The sequence below is a fragment of the Pleurodeles waltl genome, chromosome 6 (assembly GCF_031143425.1).
Source record: "Pleurodeles waltl isolate 20211129_DDA chromosome 6, aPleWal1.hap1.20221129, whole genome shotgun sequence".
Lineage (NCBI taxonomy): Eukaryota > Metazoa > Chordata > Amphibia > Caudata > Salamandridae > Pleurodeles > Pleurodeles waltl.
Window position 1 is genome coordinate 1669361754 of NC_090445.1, and position 16826 is coordinate 1669378579.

The window sequence follows — 16826 nt, forward strand, 5'->3', positions numbered from 1 at the left end:
GCTCAACTGTGGTCGTGGTCCGGGTGGTCTGTAGAGGAGTGTTCCTCTGAGGGTGATGTTGGGGTTAGTGTGGATCTGGAAGTGCATGTGCTCGGCGGTGGTGAGGGTGTCGGTGTTGGTCGAGACTCGGAGGTTTCCTTATGGATGATGGCGATTCTCCCTCCCACTCCGTTGGTGCGGTCTCTGCGGGAGATCTTGTAGCACTGTGGGACGGCTATGGCGATGGTTGGTGCTGAGGTGGCGTTCAGCCAGGTCTCCGTCAGGAAGGAGACGTCGGGGTGGTTGTGTCTAGGAGGTGCCAGAGTTTGATGGCGTGCTTATGAGCGGAGCTGAGCGGGTGTTGAGGTGGAGATGGTTGGGTTCTCTGGTTGGTGCTTTGGTGGGCTGGATGCTGGTGAATCTGCAGTTCCGGCAGGCGAAGGGCCCTTGGGTGCGCTTCGGAGTGGCCTGGTAGCAGGGGTGGTCTCGTCCAGTGTTGAGTGCGTGGAGGGTGCTGGAGTCAGTGTAGACTGGCGTGGCGGGGGGCGCGGGGTCCAGGGGTCCTGGCGCTGGGCACGGTCCAGGCGCAGACGGGCTTGCCTTTGGCGTGCCAGCGGCGCGCCCGATGCGCGCCCGCTGCGCACTTCCGTGCGGCGACCTCCATAAGAGGCGAAGTGGGAGGGAGGAGCAGCTGGGAGGCGGGAGTGGGGCAGCCAATGGGCGAGGGCACGGGAGACAGAAGGTAAAAGGGGGCGGGGCCGCAGGGGAGCAGCGGCAGGAAGTGGGGGTAGTGTGGGGCACAGAGGGCAGTGTTGCAAAGGGAGCGCCTAGCAGAGAGACAAAAATGAGAGACAAAAGCAAAAGCATAATGCCAAAATATAAACAACAAGTTACAAGACAATTTGGGAGAAAAAAAGATTAGCAGTACAACCAACAGTCACCAGGGGCGGCGAACCCTCGGCCGCAGCGGGAGTGAGACACGGGCACCCAGGAGGAGCCGTGCAGCGTGGGGTGCGACCCTAGGTCAGGTTGCACTCACTGCCGCGCGGCGACCTCCATAAGAGGCGAAGTGGGAGGGAGGAGCAGCTGGGAGGCGGGAGCGGGGCGGGCAATGGGCGAGGGCACGGGAGACAGAAGGTAAAAGGGGCGGGCCCGCAGGGGAGCAGCGGCGGGAAGTGAGGGGTGGGGGGGCACAGAGGGCAGTGGCGCAAAGGGAGCGCCTAGCGGAGAGACAAAAATGAGAGACCAAAAGCAGAATGCCAAAATATAAACAACAAGTTACAAGACAATTTGGGAGAAAAAAAGATTAGCAGTATAACCAACAGTCACCAGGGGTGGCGAACCCTCGGCAGCAGCGGGAGTGAGACACAGGCACCCAGGAGGAGCCGTGCGGTGTGGGGAGCGAACCGAGGTCATGGGTTGCTGACAATATAATCTTGCATTCTCAACAAAAATGCCTAATTTCTCTTGCTAATTCCGCTAACTGCTTTGATCTCAAGCCCCCATGCAATTGATATAGGACACTGCTGAGACATTGTCCATGCGTATTAGAACCACACTGTTGGCCAAGTGAGCTTTGACCCTTCAGACCTGCCATTAACTCCAAACAGTTGATCTGTAAGAAATGCTCTAAACTTGACCAATTAACCCCTGTTTCTAAATTGTTCAGATGGGCACCAAAGTCTGAAGAACTGGCATCTGTCTCCAAGGTAAACTCTGGCACATTCCCAAAAATTGCTTTGCCATTCCAGCACTCTAGGTTGTTCAACCACCATTCCAAATCCAAATGAGCCTCTGAATATAACTCTATTGGAACCGCATACCAAAGTCCCTTGTGTAAACCAAATGTCTTCAATCTCTGGAGAGCCCTGTAATGCAGGGGACTTGGCAAAATAGCCTGAATTGAGCAGGACATGAGACCGATGATCCTTGCTAAATCCCTGATAGTCACAATCTCTTTTCGTAGAATATTTTTCACCTCCTTTCTTATTTTGTTGATCTTTTTCTGAGATAAAAGAAGTTGAGCTTGTAATGTATATACCTGAAACTCCAGGAACCCCACAAATTCTAGTGACTGACTTGGAACCAGAATTGATTTTCCTACATTAATAATGAATCCCAGACTCTCCAAGAGTTCCCTTGTCAAGTGTAAATGATCCAGAAGATCTGCCTTTACCTGACTCATCAACAGAATGCCATCTAAATAGATTATCAATCAAATTCCTCTCTCTCTTAAAAAGACCACCGCAGGTCTTAAGACCTTGGTAAAACACCATGGAGCAGAGGAAAGACCAAAGGGAAGACAACAGAACTAGTACAACACTCCCCTCCATCTCAAGTGGAGGTATCTCTATAAACTTTCTGCCACGGGAATCGTAAAATATGCATTCTATAAGTCTAGTTTCACTAGCCAATCCTTTTCCGGCAAAACATCCCATAACATATGGATCCCGTCCATCTTGAAGTGATAGTAGACCAGATATTTGTTTAGTTCTCCTAAATTTGTAACTGGGTGCCATACCTTGTCTTTCTGTTTTACCAAATATAATGCACTCAGAAACCCATTGTGTGAGTCTGCCACCTTGCCACTTTTTGTAACATTTTGGAAACCTCCACATTTACTAGGTCCATTCTCTCTTTGTCAAAGAGAATTTCTCGGGGTTAAGATGTCTGAAAGAGAACCTTCCAGAAATCTATGCTGAATCCTCACACGGTTTCTAGAACCCAGGGGTCATTTGTTATATCGCCACATCTGTGAATGAACATTTTCAGTCTTCCTGCGATCATTACTAGGGAAGAACCAATGCAAATTGTTCCACCTACATTTGGCGATTGATCCATGCAATCTCATCTTTCCTCCTCTAAACCTCGATCTTTCCCTTTGTGGGTAAAAGCCTGCTGAGGCCTGGAAACCTCTGCCATAGTACCTCGAACCTTGAGATTACTGCTGGTTTCGGGCTTAGAATTGGGACCTGTTGGCTCCCCAGCTGGCAGCCACTCCCCTACTGTCGGCCTTCCCAAAAACACGTGCCCTAAGTTGTACTGGGCTTTGCTGAAAGTGGTAAAGGTGGAAACATATTTGCTCAATAATTTGCCCAAACAGGAGGCCTCCAAGTTCACCTTTTGCTTCTTTATTAGCGAACTCTGTGAGTTTAGGGCTCATCCTCAAGGATGGCTTTCTTTCTTTTAGTTATGAGGACTGCGTTGGCATTCCCCAACATACAAATTGCCTTCTGGCTCCAACCTCTGAGGAGCTTGAGATCTATCTCAGTCTCATTGATACGTGCCTCCTTAACCATGTCTATTCTAGCCCATGGCTACATAACATCCAGTAGACGGTTCTGACATAACTTCAGGCATTGTACTAGGCCTTCTCTTGGAACCTTGCCAGATTTAAATAGGAACGTAATTAGTTCCGGATCCAGGTTTGGTGTACGACATGCCCTGTCATCAATTCTGGGTCATGGGCATTCTGCCCTCTTTATGTTTCTTTGGTGCCTCTCAAGGGGTCTTCTAACCCACTGTTTAATACATTTTCCCACATGCATAAGTGGCCACCACTCTGAACTGTGAGGAAGTTTAATTGAATCTGGTGAAAACATTTTGTTACTTGAGAGGTCTTGAACAGGTTTTTTAGAAGAAGTACCCGGTAATTCATCATCTAGGCTGCCCAGAGTGTCTGGGTCCTCTGCCATGTCAAAAACAAACTAATCGAGGCCCTCTACATTGTCATTGGGATCAAATATATCCAGGCTAAATGAGTCCTGGCTGTCTATTGTGCCATGAAAGACACCATGGTCTCTTGTGTTGCGATGGGCACCAACGTCTTTTGTAGTGCTGTGATTACCTTGGTCTCTTGTGCGGTTAGGCTACCATGCACTGAGGACTGGGTCCTATATTGTCCTCGACCCAGTTACTTGGGGTCTGTTGAGATGCCTTGCTTTACATAGGGCCTTACTGCCTTTTTTGGGTTAGTGGGTCTTTCGTCATCAGAAAAACTCTTCTACTGAAGGGGTACTCCTCTTTCTTTTGGTTATTGCGGAGTAAACCGCTTCCTTAATAGAGTTTTTCAACCCCTCTTTAAAATATGTTTTAAACATTTCTTCCCCAAACTCCATTTGGGGAAAAATGCTCTCCCCAGCCATGCTATCAAATCAATTATAAATCTTACAATACCAAGGTAAGCAGTATAATGTCCCTTATTTACTATCTAATGATTGGAAATTAATAATAACTTTAAATAGTATAATTTCCCCTAGTACAAAGGTAGATTGTGGGCAATGAACGGGGCAGTCGATAGATATATATTGTGGCAAGACTGATATTCTAACTCGCATTATTTTTTTTTCCAAAACAAAATAACTATGCAACCAGCCGTAGAAACAACCTTCAACCTATAACAATGATGGTGCCTTTTTTTGTTATTTAATTTTTTAAATCAGAGTCCTTCTTTACTTTCCATTACTTTAGAAGAAAAAGAGGGTGGGAGGCTTTGGGGTCTCATAATGAAGGGGGTAAGAAAATCACTGCTGGGACGCAGCAGTAGCCTTTGCCGGCTTATGGCATTACTAAGTAAGTCATTTATTAGCGCTCTTGTATTTATACTTTTTTTAGCGCCGCATTTGTGCCGCTTTTTGACGCAAAACGGCGCAAACCTACAAAATACAATGGTATTTTGCAAGTTTGCGCCGTTTTTGCGTCAAAAAACGACGCAAATGCGGCGCAAAAAAAGTATAAATACGGGCCCAACTGGTGTGATAGACACTTGCCCGTATTCCTCCCGGCTGGATCGCCTTGTTGTTAGGAGACCACCTAGGGATTGCAGGCCATGCAGGAAAAGGTGCAATGTGTGAAGAGACTTGTCCTCTCCAGTGGCGTAGCGTGGGTTGTCAGCACCCGGGCAAGGCAAGTAATTTGCGCCCCCTAACCCGGGGCAAGGCAAGTAATTTGTGCCCCCTAACCCGTGGATTTTAGCACTCGAGTCTCTTCCAAGATGTTGCGCCCGGTGAGGCCGGCCCCCCCTGCACCCCCCACGCTACACCACTGGTCCTCTCCTCCCGGCCGGGTCTCCCTGTTGCCAGGAAGCCCGCTCAGGGGTCAGAGGCCACACAGAAGAGCTTAGATGTGCTCGCAGTATGGAAGCCTTTCTTCTCTGTTGGGTCTGCTCGAGGCAGGAGACCCGTTTGGAAGTTGCAGGCCGCACAGCAACTGTCGGGCTCTCGGTCCGAAATCAATTTAAATAGAGAAAATCTCTGAACGATGCACTGTCAGTGCTTCCCTCACATCTTTGCATAAGAAGATCTGTGCAGACAGCACACCGTTACTAAAATTAACTACGAAAGGCACCCAAAATATATGATGATACCATAGCAATAGATAATCAATGAATGTGATTGAAGTCTACAAAATAAACTACATACTGTAGTCAGTGAGAGACACAAAGGCAAGAACCCATTCCATAAATTGGAATAGCTCCAGCAACATATATTTATAAGCCAAAAGAAATAAACTCAACATATATTCAGAGAATATAAATCAAGTACTTATCTGTGTGGGAACAACGAATAAAAGAGGAAGATGTTTGTTGCTATGGTCATACATGCTGTACCAGTGTTCCACTGTGAAATGTTTCTCTTTATGTTGTATGTTTTGTTCTTTAAAGGGCTGCAACTTGGGGCAGTAATAAAGGATGTATGCATAATGATAGCCTCCGGTCTTGTGATGAAATCTACATGGAAAGGTTAGGTAGACAGAGGGTTGCAGTGAAAAATGATGTTATATTTAAAGTTGGTAAGCCATGTAAAATTGTTCACCCAAATAGTTTTAGTCTATAAAACCTACAGCCTTTTGTGTATGAAATTCTCCATTCCACCAACATTGTTATACCAGGTTTTCTAGGAGGAGTCTCCTTTTAGGCTGTAGAAGATTAGGCATGCTATGAATGCTTTTTGGAATATTTAGCGGCGCTTCGGAACTGCCTGGAAGACCTGCGGAAGGTCAGATGCAGTAGGCAGTCATTACATTTTCTGGATTAATTCAGGAGTGTCACGTAAGAACTGCATCGGACCTTCTTTGGGTTTTTGGACAATTGCTTTGAAAACAAGTGCTGTGAAATGCTCTTTTTGGCTCAAATGTTCCACATTTTCTGAATTGTCCAAATTCCTCCTAAGGAGGATTGGTCTTCGCTCACTTGCTTTAGGTCATTTCAATCAATCATGGTTTGAAGGAGATGGTGGTGAGAAGTATTCTGTTTTTCTGGCTTATCCAGTGCTTGCCTGTCTACAGATGAGAGTGGTCATGCCTTTGCGCCATTTGCAGCAAGACCTTGCATCCCACTTCACCTGGCTGTTATGCTGTTTTCTCTAAGTTCTACTTGGTGATTTTGTAACAATTACACCTTCAATTGGTTGGGCAATGAGGATGCACAGCACTGGTTTGCTCTACAGTGCGGGTGATACTTGTCTTTATTTCCTGATTACATTTCTATGTGCAGTATCCCTCTACACCTAATGCCTGATATAAAAGGACATTTTTTACGAGACTGCTATGAGTTTTTAAAGACATTTGAGTTTTTATATTTTTGTGACGTCCTATGATGTAACTAACAATGCATTTCCTATATTGCTAACATGCCTACATTTTCTCAACAGCTGGTGAAAACCAAGACCTCAAAAATAAATGAACTGGCTGACTATGTCAGGTGAGATATATATAGTCAGTTCTTTACTTTGAAAACGTGTCACTTATGTACAAACTTTGATCATTTAGTTCCAATCTCCTGTGCCTTGTATTCTACATTGATAATCATAATTATGTTTCTCCTTTATTGATATGGGAAGTCTCTTTGTAGCAAGAGAAGAAGCCAGGTCTTTTATTCAAAGATAGAGTTTGGCAGAGTGGAAGCGCTGCTGCCCCTCAAACCTGCCACATGTGTGGTTACCCTTCCCTACTAGGAGTAGGGGAAGTACCAGCTTTACACCTGCAGAGCCACCCCTGACTTTGTTGATGTCAACCTTTTACCAGGCGAAGTGCCCACCAAAGCACTGCCAGTTTCTAGTAATGAGTGTCCTGTCTTATTAAGGGTGGGGTATTGCGTCTCATTTTCCCTGAAAGGTATGGCAGATATGGGCAAGGAAATAGCAGAATGGCCCCACCCGCAGCAAAAAAGCTTCAGGTAGATTTATGTTTCACTCAGAGAAAACATAATGCTGCTTTTGGAGCTTGTTTACTCTAAACAAAAAAAGTTTGCAGAGCAATTGCTTTCAGTGATGTACCAGGAGCTGCTGCTATGGTGGGTGGCTCCCTTCACAGGTCAGATATCCCTGCCAGGCAGATGGAGATCTCTAAGTATGGTGTAAAGTGATCTGGCCAAGGTCTCAGTAAGGATCAAAGTCTTCTGAAGCGGCCGCAAGATGCCATGTTTGGGACTTGATAGAACAAGGAAATAGACACTTTGCATGAACATTGCATTTCAAATATTTTCATTTTAGGAAATGTTACTTTGTTTTGTGTTTTAACTGCTATTATTTCTCACTCTGGCATCTTGGACTCGCTCCTAGACTGCCGGCAGGATGGGAAAAAATTCCATGAACATTTTAAAGCCCCCATGCCCAAAGAAAGCTCCACCTCCTTGTATGTACATCACCATCAGCCGCCACCACTCCTTGAGTTTTCTCTCTGTGAGACAGGTTGCCTGCATCAGGTTCTCTGTTTTTTCTCATTTTCACATGGTGCTGTCTTCATTCTTGAAGGGCCATGTCTTTATTGCGCTTTTGATTTTATTTACATTTCGTTTTTCTCTTATGCGTACCATTCACAACTTCAGTCTGTGCAGTCTCTTTAAGGAAGTTTGCCTCTAATGTCTCAGGATCCGCCATTTATTCACTGTGTGTTTTGTGCTGAAATGATGCTGAGGTTACTGAGCAGCCAGCTCCTACTAGTGTCCCACTAGGGGGTCAGTACCAGCAGCAGGACTTCATCACGGGACAGAAGCTGTGATATTTAGACACTGAGGGCCAGATTTACAAGGACCTGGCGCAGCGCCACACTGCGCCAAAATTGGCAGTGCCACACTGAGCCGGTTCTGAAACGCAGGGATGCGCAGTATTTACAAAAATACGGCTCACCCTTCTGTTTTCCTTAGCGCAGGTGCTAAATGTAGCTGTCCGCCCTAATGCAGGCATCCTTGCACTAAAGTGCAAGAGTCTCTGCGTTGAAGGGAATGATTTTTTATGTGCAGGAAGGTGTCCCTTCCTGAACATAAACAATCTACAATGGTGATTTGGCACTTCTAAGTGTGCTGCAAAATGCAGCACACAGAAGTAGCAAATCGTCTGAGGGAAAATGGGTTATTGGTAAGGGCAGGTAAGTACCTACACTTAGCAATAGGCCACCAACCTCCACTTAGGTCCAGTTAGGTCTCAGTAAATTAAACCCAGCTCAACCCTTGGTAGCTTGGCAACGAGCGACAAGGCTTAACTTAGGAGACAGAGGCGGTCATTCTGACCTTGGCGGGCGGCGGAGGCCGCCCGCCAAAGTCCCGCCGTCAGGTTACCGTTCCGCGGTCGAAAGACCGCGGCGGTAATTCAGACTTTCCTGCTGGGCTGGCGGGCGGTCGCCTTCAGACCGCCCGCCAGCCCAGCGGGAAAGAGGCTTCCACGATGAAGCCGGCTCGGAATCGAGCCGGCGGAGTGGAAGCTGTGCGACGGGTGCAGTTGCACCCGTCGCGTATTTCACTGTCTGCACAGCAGACAGTGAAATACATGTAGGGGCCCTCTTACGGGGGCCCCTGCAATGCCCATGCCAGTGGCATGGGCACTGCAGGGGCCCCCAGGGGCCCCGCGACCCCCCCTACCGCCATCCGGATCCCGGCGGTCGGACCGCCGGGATCTGGATGGCGGTAGGGGGGGTCGGAATCCCCGCGGCGGTGCAGCAAGCTGCGCCGCCGTGGAGGATTCAATGGGGCGGCGGTACACTGGCGGGAGCCCGCCAGTGGTGCCGGTCCGACTGCGGCTTTACCGCCGCGGTCGGAATCCCCATTGGAGCACCGCCGGCCTGTCGGCGGTGCTCCCGCGGTCCTCCGCCCTGGCGGTCTTTGATCGCCAGGGTCAGAATGACCGCCAGAGTGTAAAGCATTCAAATATCACAAAACAGTAACTAAATAAAACACAGGAAACAGTTTAAAAATTCAAAACCAATTGATAACAATAGATTATATTTTTATCTTTAAAATGACACAAAAATGAATAAAATCGGATAAGGGGAACCAGAGATATGAATTTTTAAAGAATTATTGTTTTCTAGCACCTAGAAACAAAAAGCGCCAATCTGGTCATCTGGTCACACCTCGACCGGGGCAAAGTCAAAGTTTAAGGCCGACCGCGATGGAGCCCGGCTCGGCTACAGCCCACGGGAGGCCTCGGTCAAAAGTTTATCTTCGGACGTAGTCATTTTTCTGAAGATTTTCTTCAGCGGGATGAACCTGCCAGTCCAATCCGACCTCCTGGAACTCTTCTTCGGATACGCGTCGCGGGAGCCCTCGTGGAGATTTTTACCTTCGGACTTAGTCATTTTTTCGAGGTGAAAATCCTTCGACCGGGGCAAACCTGGATCTTGATCCGACGTCCTTGGAGCCCTCCTTGGATACGCTGGCTGGGAGGTCCCGGTGAACTTCCTACGTTCGGACTTAGTCTCTTTTTTGGAGATTTTCTTCACCTGGACGAACCTGCAAGTCAGGCCGGATCGTGGTTGAGGCAAGCCGGCTAGAGTTGCCGCAGCGGGTCGGTCCCTCTATGGAGCTTTTATCCAAAAGTTCTCCAGAGTTCTCCAAACTTCTAGATCTTCTCCCAGATGTTCCTTTAAGGTTCTTTTGGGGTCCACAGCTCACCCCAAGGTTCCAGAAGCTCTGAGATGCTCCTTGGGGGTGTGAACTACAACTCCCAGAATGTACCTGGCGCAAACTCCTTTTTGGCCACTGGGCAGTGGCCAGCTGGTTGGTTTCTTCAGGAGTTGGCGCAGGAGACTCTGGTTAGCAATTTTTCACATGTAGCAAACAGTGAGTCCCTTCTTGAACCATTTGAAGCCGGGCAAAGTCCTACTTGTGGTGAAGCCCAAGTGGGCAGCTGGTGCAGTCCTTCAGAGTGCAGGGTCCAGGTGCAGGCCAGGGGTCCAGCAGGGCAGTCCTTCTTCTCCTGTAGTTCTTCCTTGTTGGAATCTGATGGGGATCTGGCAGGGAACTGAGGTGTGGGTTCAGGTCTGCCAGTTTTATCCCTGCTCCTGGGTGAAAAACAAGGGGGTCCTGGTTCTCCAATCAGGGGCAGGGCCCTTCCCCCTGTGATGACCACTTCCTGGGAAGTGTGGCAAAAATCAATCCCAGGGAGCAACATTCCTCAAAAATCCATCATGGCTGAAAGTGATTTTTGGAGGTTACATCTGGCTGAGCCCACACACTGGTGTGGCTAAAAATCCTAAACACACCCCTCTCCTAATCTAATCAACGGGGCACCTAATAGTCTGGGTTTGCAGGGTGTGGGGGTGTTGCTGGGTTGCTCCAAATGTCCTTCTCTGCCTTTGAAGACCAGTTTGGCAGCCCTCCCCCTTCCTGCCTCACCATCTGCTGAGGGGAAATGTCCTCCCACAGGCACATCTCTGTGTGAAGCCAGGCCACTTCACACCTCATCAAGGCAGCCTGGCCAGGCTGCCAGAGGCTAGCCAATCAGAGCACAGCAGTAAAAACACTGCAGGGCTGAAGTTGGCAACTTTTCAGGTAAAGTTTAAAACTCTTTACCTGAACAAGTTATATTAAATCCCACAACTGGAAGTTGTGGGATTTATTATTACAATTAATTTGATACCAAACTTTTGGTATCTGTTACTTAAGGGGACTTTTAAAATTAAAATAAAGTCTCCCCATTCTAGCCTATGGAGGTCATTCACTACAATGAGGGAAAAACGAATGTGGCTGTTTTCACCTCACCAGGGCTTATAAAACCATTTTTATAAGGTCCCTGCTTATAGTTACATGGCACCCAGCCCTAGGGGCACATAGGGCACACCTTAGGGGTGACATATGTAAAAATAAGGTAGTTTAAGATTTTGGAACTACTTTTAATTCCAAAGTCGAATTTGCATAAAACTTTAATTTAAAAGCAGCCAGCAAGGCAGGCCTGCCTTTAAAATGACACTGGGCGCCTCAGCAGTGCACCTATGGGCGCACTACCTATGCTGGGGTCCCTAAACCTACATGCCCTACCATATACTAGGGACTTAAAGGTAGGTTGACTTAGCCAATTATAATTAGCCTAATTTGCATACTGTTTTTACACAGAGCACAGGCCCTGGGACTGGTTAGCAGTACCCAGGGCACCATCAGAGTCCGTAAAACACCAGCAAAAAGTGGAAAATGGGGGCAAAAAGTTAGGGGGCCTCTGCAATCACCCCGGTTCTCTCACATCGTCATTATTGAATGATTGTTTATGTGCAGGAATAAACAATCATTGATGGCATGTTGCTCTTTCTATGTGTGCTGCAGAGTGCAGCACACATGGAAAAAGGACAAATGAGGAGAAATAAAAGTATTTCTCCTCGTTGTGCCATGCTAATGCCACCCCTTGTAAATTTGGGGCAGTTTCAAAAGCAATGGGTATTGTGGTGGAACGCCCACAGGAACACCCATTGCATGCCCCTCTGCCACAGAAAACCTCGGCAGAGGAGCCTATATTTACAGGGTGGCGTTAAGCCACAAAAAGTGGCTTAACGCCACCTTGTAAATACGGCGCAGTGCACATTGCCACCGGAGCGTCACAAAAGTGACATTCCGGTGGCGCTAGGGGCTTGTAGATATGCCCCTAAGGATGTAGTGCAGGTGCAGTTATTGATTCCTCCATTCTAACGCCTCCTACTGCCCAGACAGGAACGCACACACTTGTGAGTACCGCTTGAAGCACAAAGACCACGTCACAAACCATGGGGTCCTGTGGTACCAGCTGATATATTCACACTTGGCCCACTTTGGATAAACGGTGATGCAGAAGATTGTTCCTGCCTTTATAGTCCATAAAAGGCCTCAGATTATCCTTTTTTTGGTCATACTCTAGGGTACAAAAATAAGCTTCAGTTAGCAAAACTGTTGAGTATTCAAATGCATCTATTCATGCCATGATCACCTTGGATTGGCAAAAAAGCGTATTTCTGAAACACGTAAAGTACTCCACTTGCTTATGGGTGAATACGGTTCAGGTTCTTATGCATTACCTTCAAATGTCTAATGCAACAAGTCAAGGGGTATCTGCCTGGTAAGATCATGCCATACATGCAGGTTGTGACTTGCTCAGTGACAATGACGCTCTAATACTGCGATTTAATCTCTCCACCTGAGGCAGATGCTCTTTTCAGTGCAAGCCCTCTAAATTCCCTACAATCACTGACAAGTTATGGAAAAAAATATAAAAACCTGGCCTACATTGGTGCACGAGGCATGGTCAACTCTCAAAACTTTCTCCAAATATTCCGCTCTGTATTCATCTTCTAGGAATATTGCAGGTTATGGCGAGGAGGCTGTGTGCAGTGTGTTTGCTTGAGGCCTGCCTGGACATGTGCTGCTGCCCCTTCCAGGCATTTTAAGCTGTAATGTCAGTTTTACCAAAGTTTTGGGGAGAGCAAAACATCAGTGTAAGGAAAACTTGCCTTTATGATGTTTCCATTGCTCATAATACTTGGCCTCTGTCCTTCACAGTACCACTCAGGGAACCCCTCCTTAACCATGCACTGAGTCACAAACTTGTATGTACAGAAAAGAAAACACATAGGTAATGGGGTTGGAGGTAGTTGAAACATGTGTGTGAGGATGAAGCTCATGAGCACAGAAAGAACCTCAGGCATTGGCAGTGGAAGAGCCAGGTCATGGACCCAAGTGCATGCAGTGAAACTAGGCCTCATAATCAATATTAGATTACTGCAATGAATGAGGTGCATCACACCCATCACACCCCTGGGTCCCGGTGGCACTGCACCTGCTGCACTAATGTAATTTAAAGGCTGTCTTCTACTTGTCTTTACTTCCCACCTCCCTATCTCCACCGTGCTCTCCACTTCACACTTACTTGTATGCAACGCTGCTCATTCCCTAACAAACAAACAGAGCCATCCTCACAGTGCCTTTTGCTCTTCAGTCTTTTCGGTTAGAATTAAAGTAAAAGCGTACCCTAGTTTGTTAGTTCTGTCTCATTCATTTGGCCCTACACATGGACAATGGCCAAAGAATGAATCCATAAGAAAAAGTTACTTACCTTTGGTAACATTCTTTATGTTGGATGCTCTGTCTGTGTGCAAATTCCTCACCTTTTGAATATCCCACGCACTAGCCCTAATGCAGAAAAGTTTCCATAGCTATTCCATGTCAGTGATTGAGGCTAAATCTGTGCCGACACTAGGAGTGACATTATCATGGTGTGCTGATGTCAGTTTCCCATCTATTTTTCAATGCCAATGAGGCAAAAGGACAAAAATAACATTATGTGAGTAGAGGTGAAGTGCAACAACAATTTTGCAACCTAATTAATCATTACATGAGACCATCCTTGCAGGGGGCTATATAGTGACACAGAAAAAACATACTTCAAGACAGGCAGGAGGGCGGGATCAGTGGTGAAACTGCAGGAAGAGTTTCCACCAGAAAGAAAGTTACCGAAAGTAAGCAACTTTTTCTGCGAATGGAAACTTCTACCTACAGATTCCTCATGGTTTATATAGATTACCAACCAGTACCTCACTCTGAAGAGGGATTTGAGTAAAGGTTAGAATAGTTATTTCGGAAGACAGAGCAATGCTGTCAAGGCTGTGAAATAAACCTTTATGGTCTATACCATGCAGCTCTGTTGCGCAAGGAAGAGGACACATTTTAAGATGTCTACAAATGGGCCCTCAGACCCTCACCCTATTTTCAGCACAGCAAGCAACAAACCGATTTCATCTTGCAGAGTACACAGTCTTGGTAGAATGACAGTGAGAAGGCAATGACATCCAACACGTCCACTGGCAACTGGAATGTGAATAAATTACCCGGCTCAATCTCTAGTCCTGAAGGCTCTAGATGTTGGGATGCAGGCCCTTACCCACTGATTGAGATAGGAAATCTGAGAGAAGGACAAATCATGGGGCACAGGGAGAGATGCAGAAGGTCTTTGAACCACAACTTCTCAGCTAATCAGGGGTGATGAAGATGCTTGGTCCTGGTCTTGGCAAATCCTCCTAGGGGCTTAAGTAATCAAGGGTATAGCAGGAAACATGCCATGGGGTACTGAAGGTGCGCCAGTGGGGACCACAGATTCTAAACACCTCTAACAGGAAAATGACCATATCCATTCCTGGACCAGGGAACTAGGGGCTGGATGGTTCCTGAGTTGGAGGTGGAAGCGGCAACGGCTCCAGCTCTGGTTCCCCAGATGGCACCGAGCGTGGAGAAGTCACCACAAATTATAGCTCCAATGATGACTCCGCTGGAGTTGGAGAGCATAAGCGGGATTTATCTTTTCTCTGTTTATCTTCATCTCTCCTTTTCTTTTTGTGCTTACGTCTCTTCTTCCTCTGCGTCAAAGCCGAGGACTGTAGTGACATAAAATGGGGTCCAGAGTGTTATTAGCCCCATGGATCATCTCTGGCCCTGGCCAAGAAGAGTTTTGCAAACCCCTCCTTGATGGCTCAAGGATGCATGCTCTGACAGGACTCACAGGATCTTGAGTTGTTGCCTGAGCCTAGACACTAAAGGCAGATGTCATGTGGGTCAGTAATAGACATCTGACCCTCACAAGCCCTGCAGGGATGGGAGGCTGAACACAACAGGATTGCACCTTTGAGAGAAAAGAACTCCTGACAGAACTGTCAGAGTGAGCTCCTCATCTTTGTCGTAGGCATGGACAAAAGGAACCTGCACCAGCACACCCGGATGGGCACTTTATGGCCTCTGCTGACTTTTGATGGCGTTGCTTCCATTGTCGACATGAAATCAGGGAAAACTACAAGTGGGAAAGAGCTATAGAAATGATCCAGAGCCCCTCTGGAGCCTGGGATATTTAAATGATGAGGAATTTGCAAGTAGAGGTAGACATCGGAAAAGTGGTTACAAAAAAGTGGGGGAGCATGAGGGAAGATGAACCTGAGACCACCATCACATAATGCATTTAAAACAATACAGATTATGTGGGTGAAAATAGCAAGATATATCTTATCAGTGCTTCAGGGCTCCTAAGATTGAAGTGTAGTCAATGACTGCTCCTGAACTCGGGACGTACTCTCAGACAGTGCTAGTTGTATGTGTGCCTTGTGAGACAGACCACTAGTAAAAATGGCACCTAATGAACACATAGATGTGTCTTTGGTCATCAGTAAAGAACAGAACTCATTGATTCCTTTTTTTGTGAAGTGAATGCCTAGGAGCATTACATGCATGATTGGAGCTTACCTGAAGTGGCGAGTGTCAAAGATGGTGCAGTTCTCATATAGTCAAGCAGTGTGTCTCTTGACTCTGTGCTTGGCATGCAGCTGGGCATTTTTGCAGCCTACTTTCTCCCACATGGGTGCTCCGTGACATGCTTGAAGTGTTGCTGGTGAAGGGAGGTGATTGGGCTGTGGCATCCTGCATCAGAGGACATCTGTCCCGTGTGAGTTATTCTTCAGGTGCACCGTTGATTCCATGAGTTGGAAAAAAGGAGCGTGGCTAGGCCTTATTACATGGTCTTTCCACGATGGTGGACTGTCCAGGCATTGAAGGGTAAAGTTTCCAAATCAAAATGAAGTTAAGTCTTTTCTTGTAATACCAGTTCGTTTTGAATCATACGTAAGGAGGCAATAATGAGTGATAGATACATCTTAACTCATTCACTCCATTACTTTTTGTTGCATTCAGTGTCCATTTGTTTATATTTTTGTCCCTGATTTTTTTTCCTTGTTGTCGGATTTCCCTTTTGATGTTGGTCTGGAAAGAAATTGAAGTCTCTTTTCACTTCCCTGATACCAGAGAGAGTTTGGTGTCTTGCTTCTCTTCTGCGTAAATCATCATTTTCAATCAAGCGCTACAAGATTGCCTCCAATTTTTTGTACTTTGTAGATATTTCCTCCTGAGAACCACTTAATGAAGCACACAACACCATTCGCATATGCTGCTGGATGGAACCCTGGCCATTGGGAGGAGTCATCCTTCCTCAGTTAAACAATAAGGAAACTTGACGGACCTTCACAGCGTCCAGTCCTTGCCAAGGAGAGATTTAAATGAGATCTCTAATTTTTGCCTTCACAGTACAAAATGGCCTTAGTTAGTGGGGTGCTGGTGTGCCAGCTCTAAATTTTGCATATGACCACACTAGTATCCTTATAGATTCATATAGACAGTTCGTATAAATCATTTATATGACCGTCAAAAGTGAAAAATAAAATTCCATAAAGAGCTAGCCTTTGAAGACATACATTATTGGCATGTTGCTTTCTTGCAAGGCTTAAAACAGTTGTTCCTCCAACATCTGCCACATGGTGTAGTTTACCATACAATTATTACTAAGACTGCATTCTTGATTTTGTAGCAACCATTTAAGGCACATTAACCATACAAAGGTTCCCTAGGTTCACTTCTCTATTAGGTAAAATCCTTTCTCTCCTGAACATCACAGGTGCAGCAGTTAATTTGGTCCATCTTTCAAAGGGGAAGCTTATTTGTTCCTCTCAATTTAAGGCTTGGAGTTCTTCTGGGGAGTGCGTCAATTTCTTGTTGCCAGTCCTAATATGTAAAATTTTTGATTTATGTTGTTTTCCAACATTTAGCATGGTGTGTCCCTGTGTTAAATTATATGACTCGTCAT

At 46.4% G+C, this 16826-nt stretch overlaps 1 protein-coding gene across 1 annotated transcript in view; it reads left to right on the forward strand.

Annotated features, from left to right (window-relative positions):
- Positions 1 to 16826, forward strand: part of LOC138301317 (protein CutA homolog) — a 161956-nt gene that overhangs the window by 136943 nt on the left and 8187 nt on the right. Inside the window, exon 5 of the mRNA XM_069241649.1 lies at positions 6630 to 6679. Within this exon, the coding sequence (XP_069097750.1) occupies positions 6630 to 6679 (50 nt within the window). The remainder of the gene's footprint in view (positions 1 to 6629; positions 6680 to 16826) is intronic.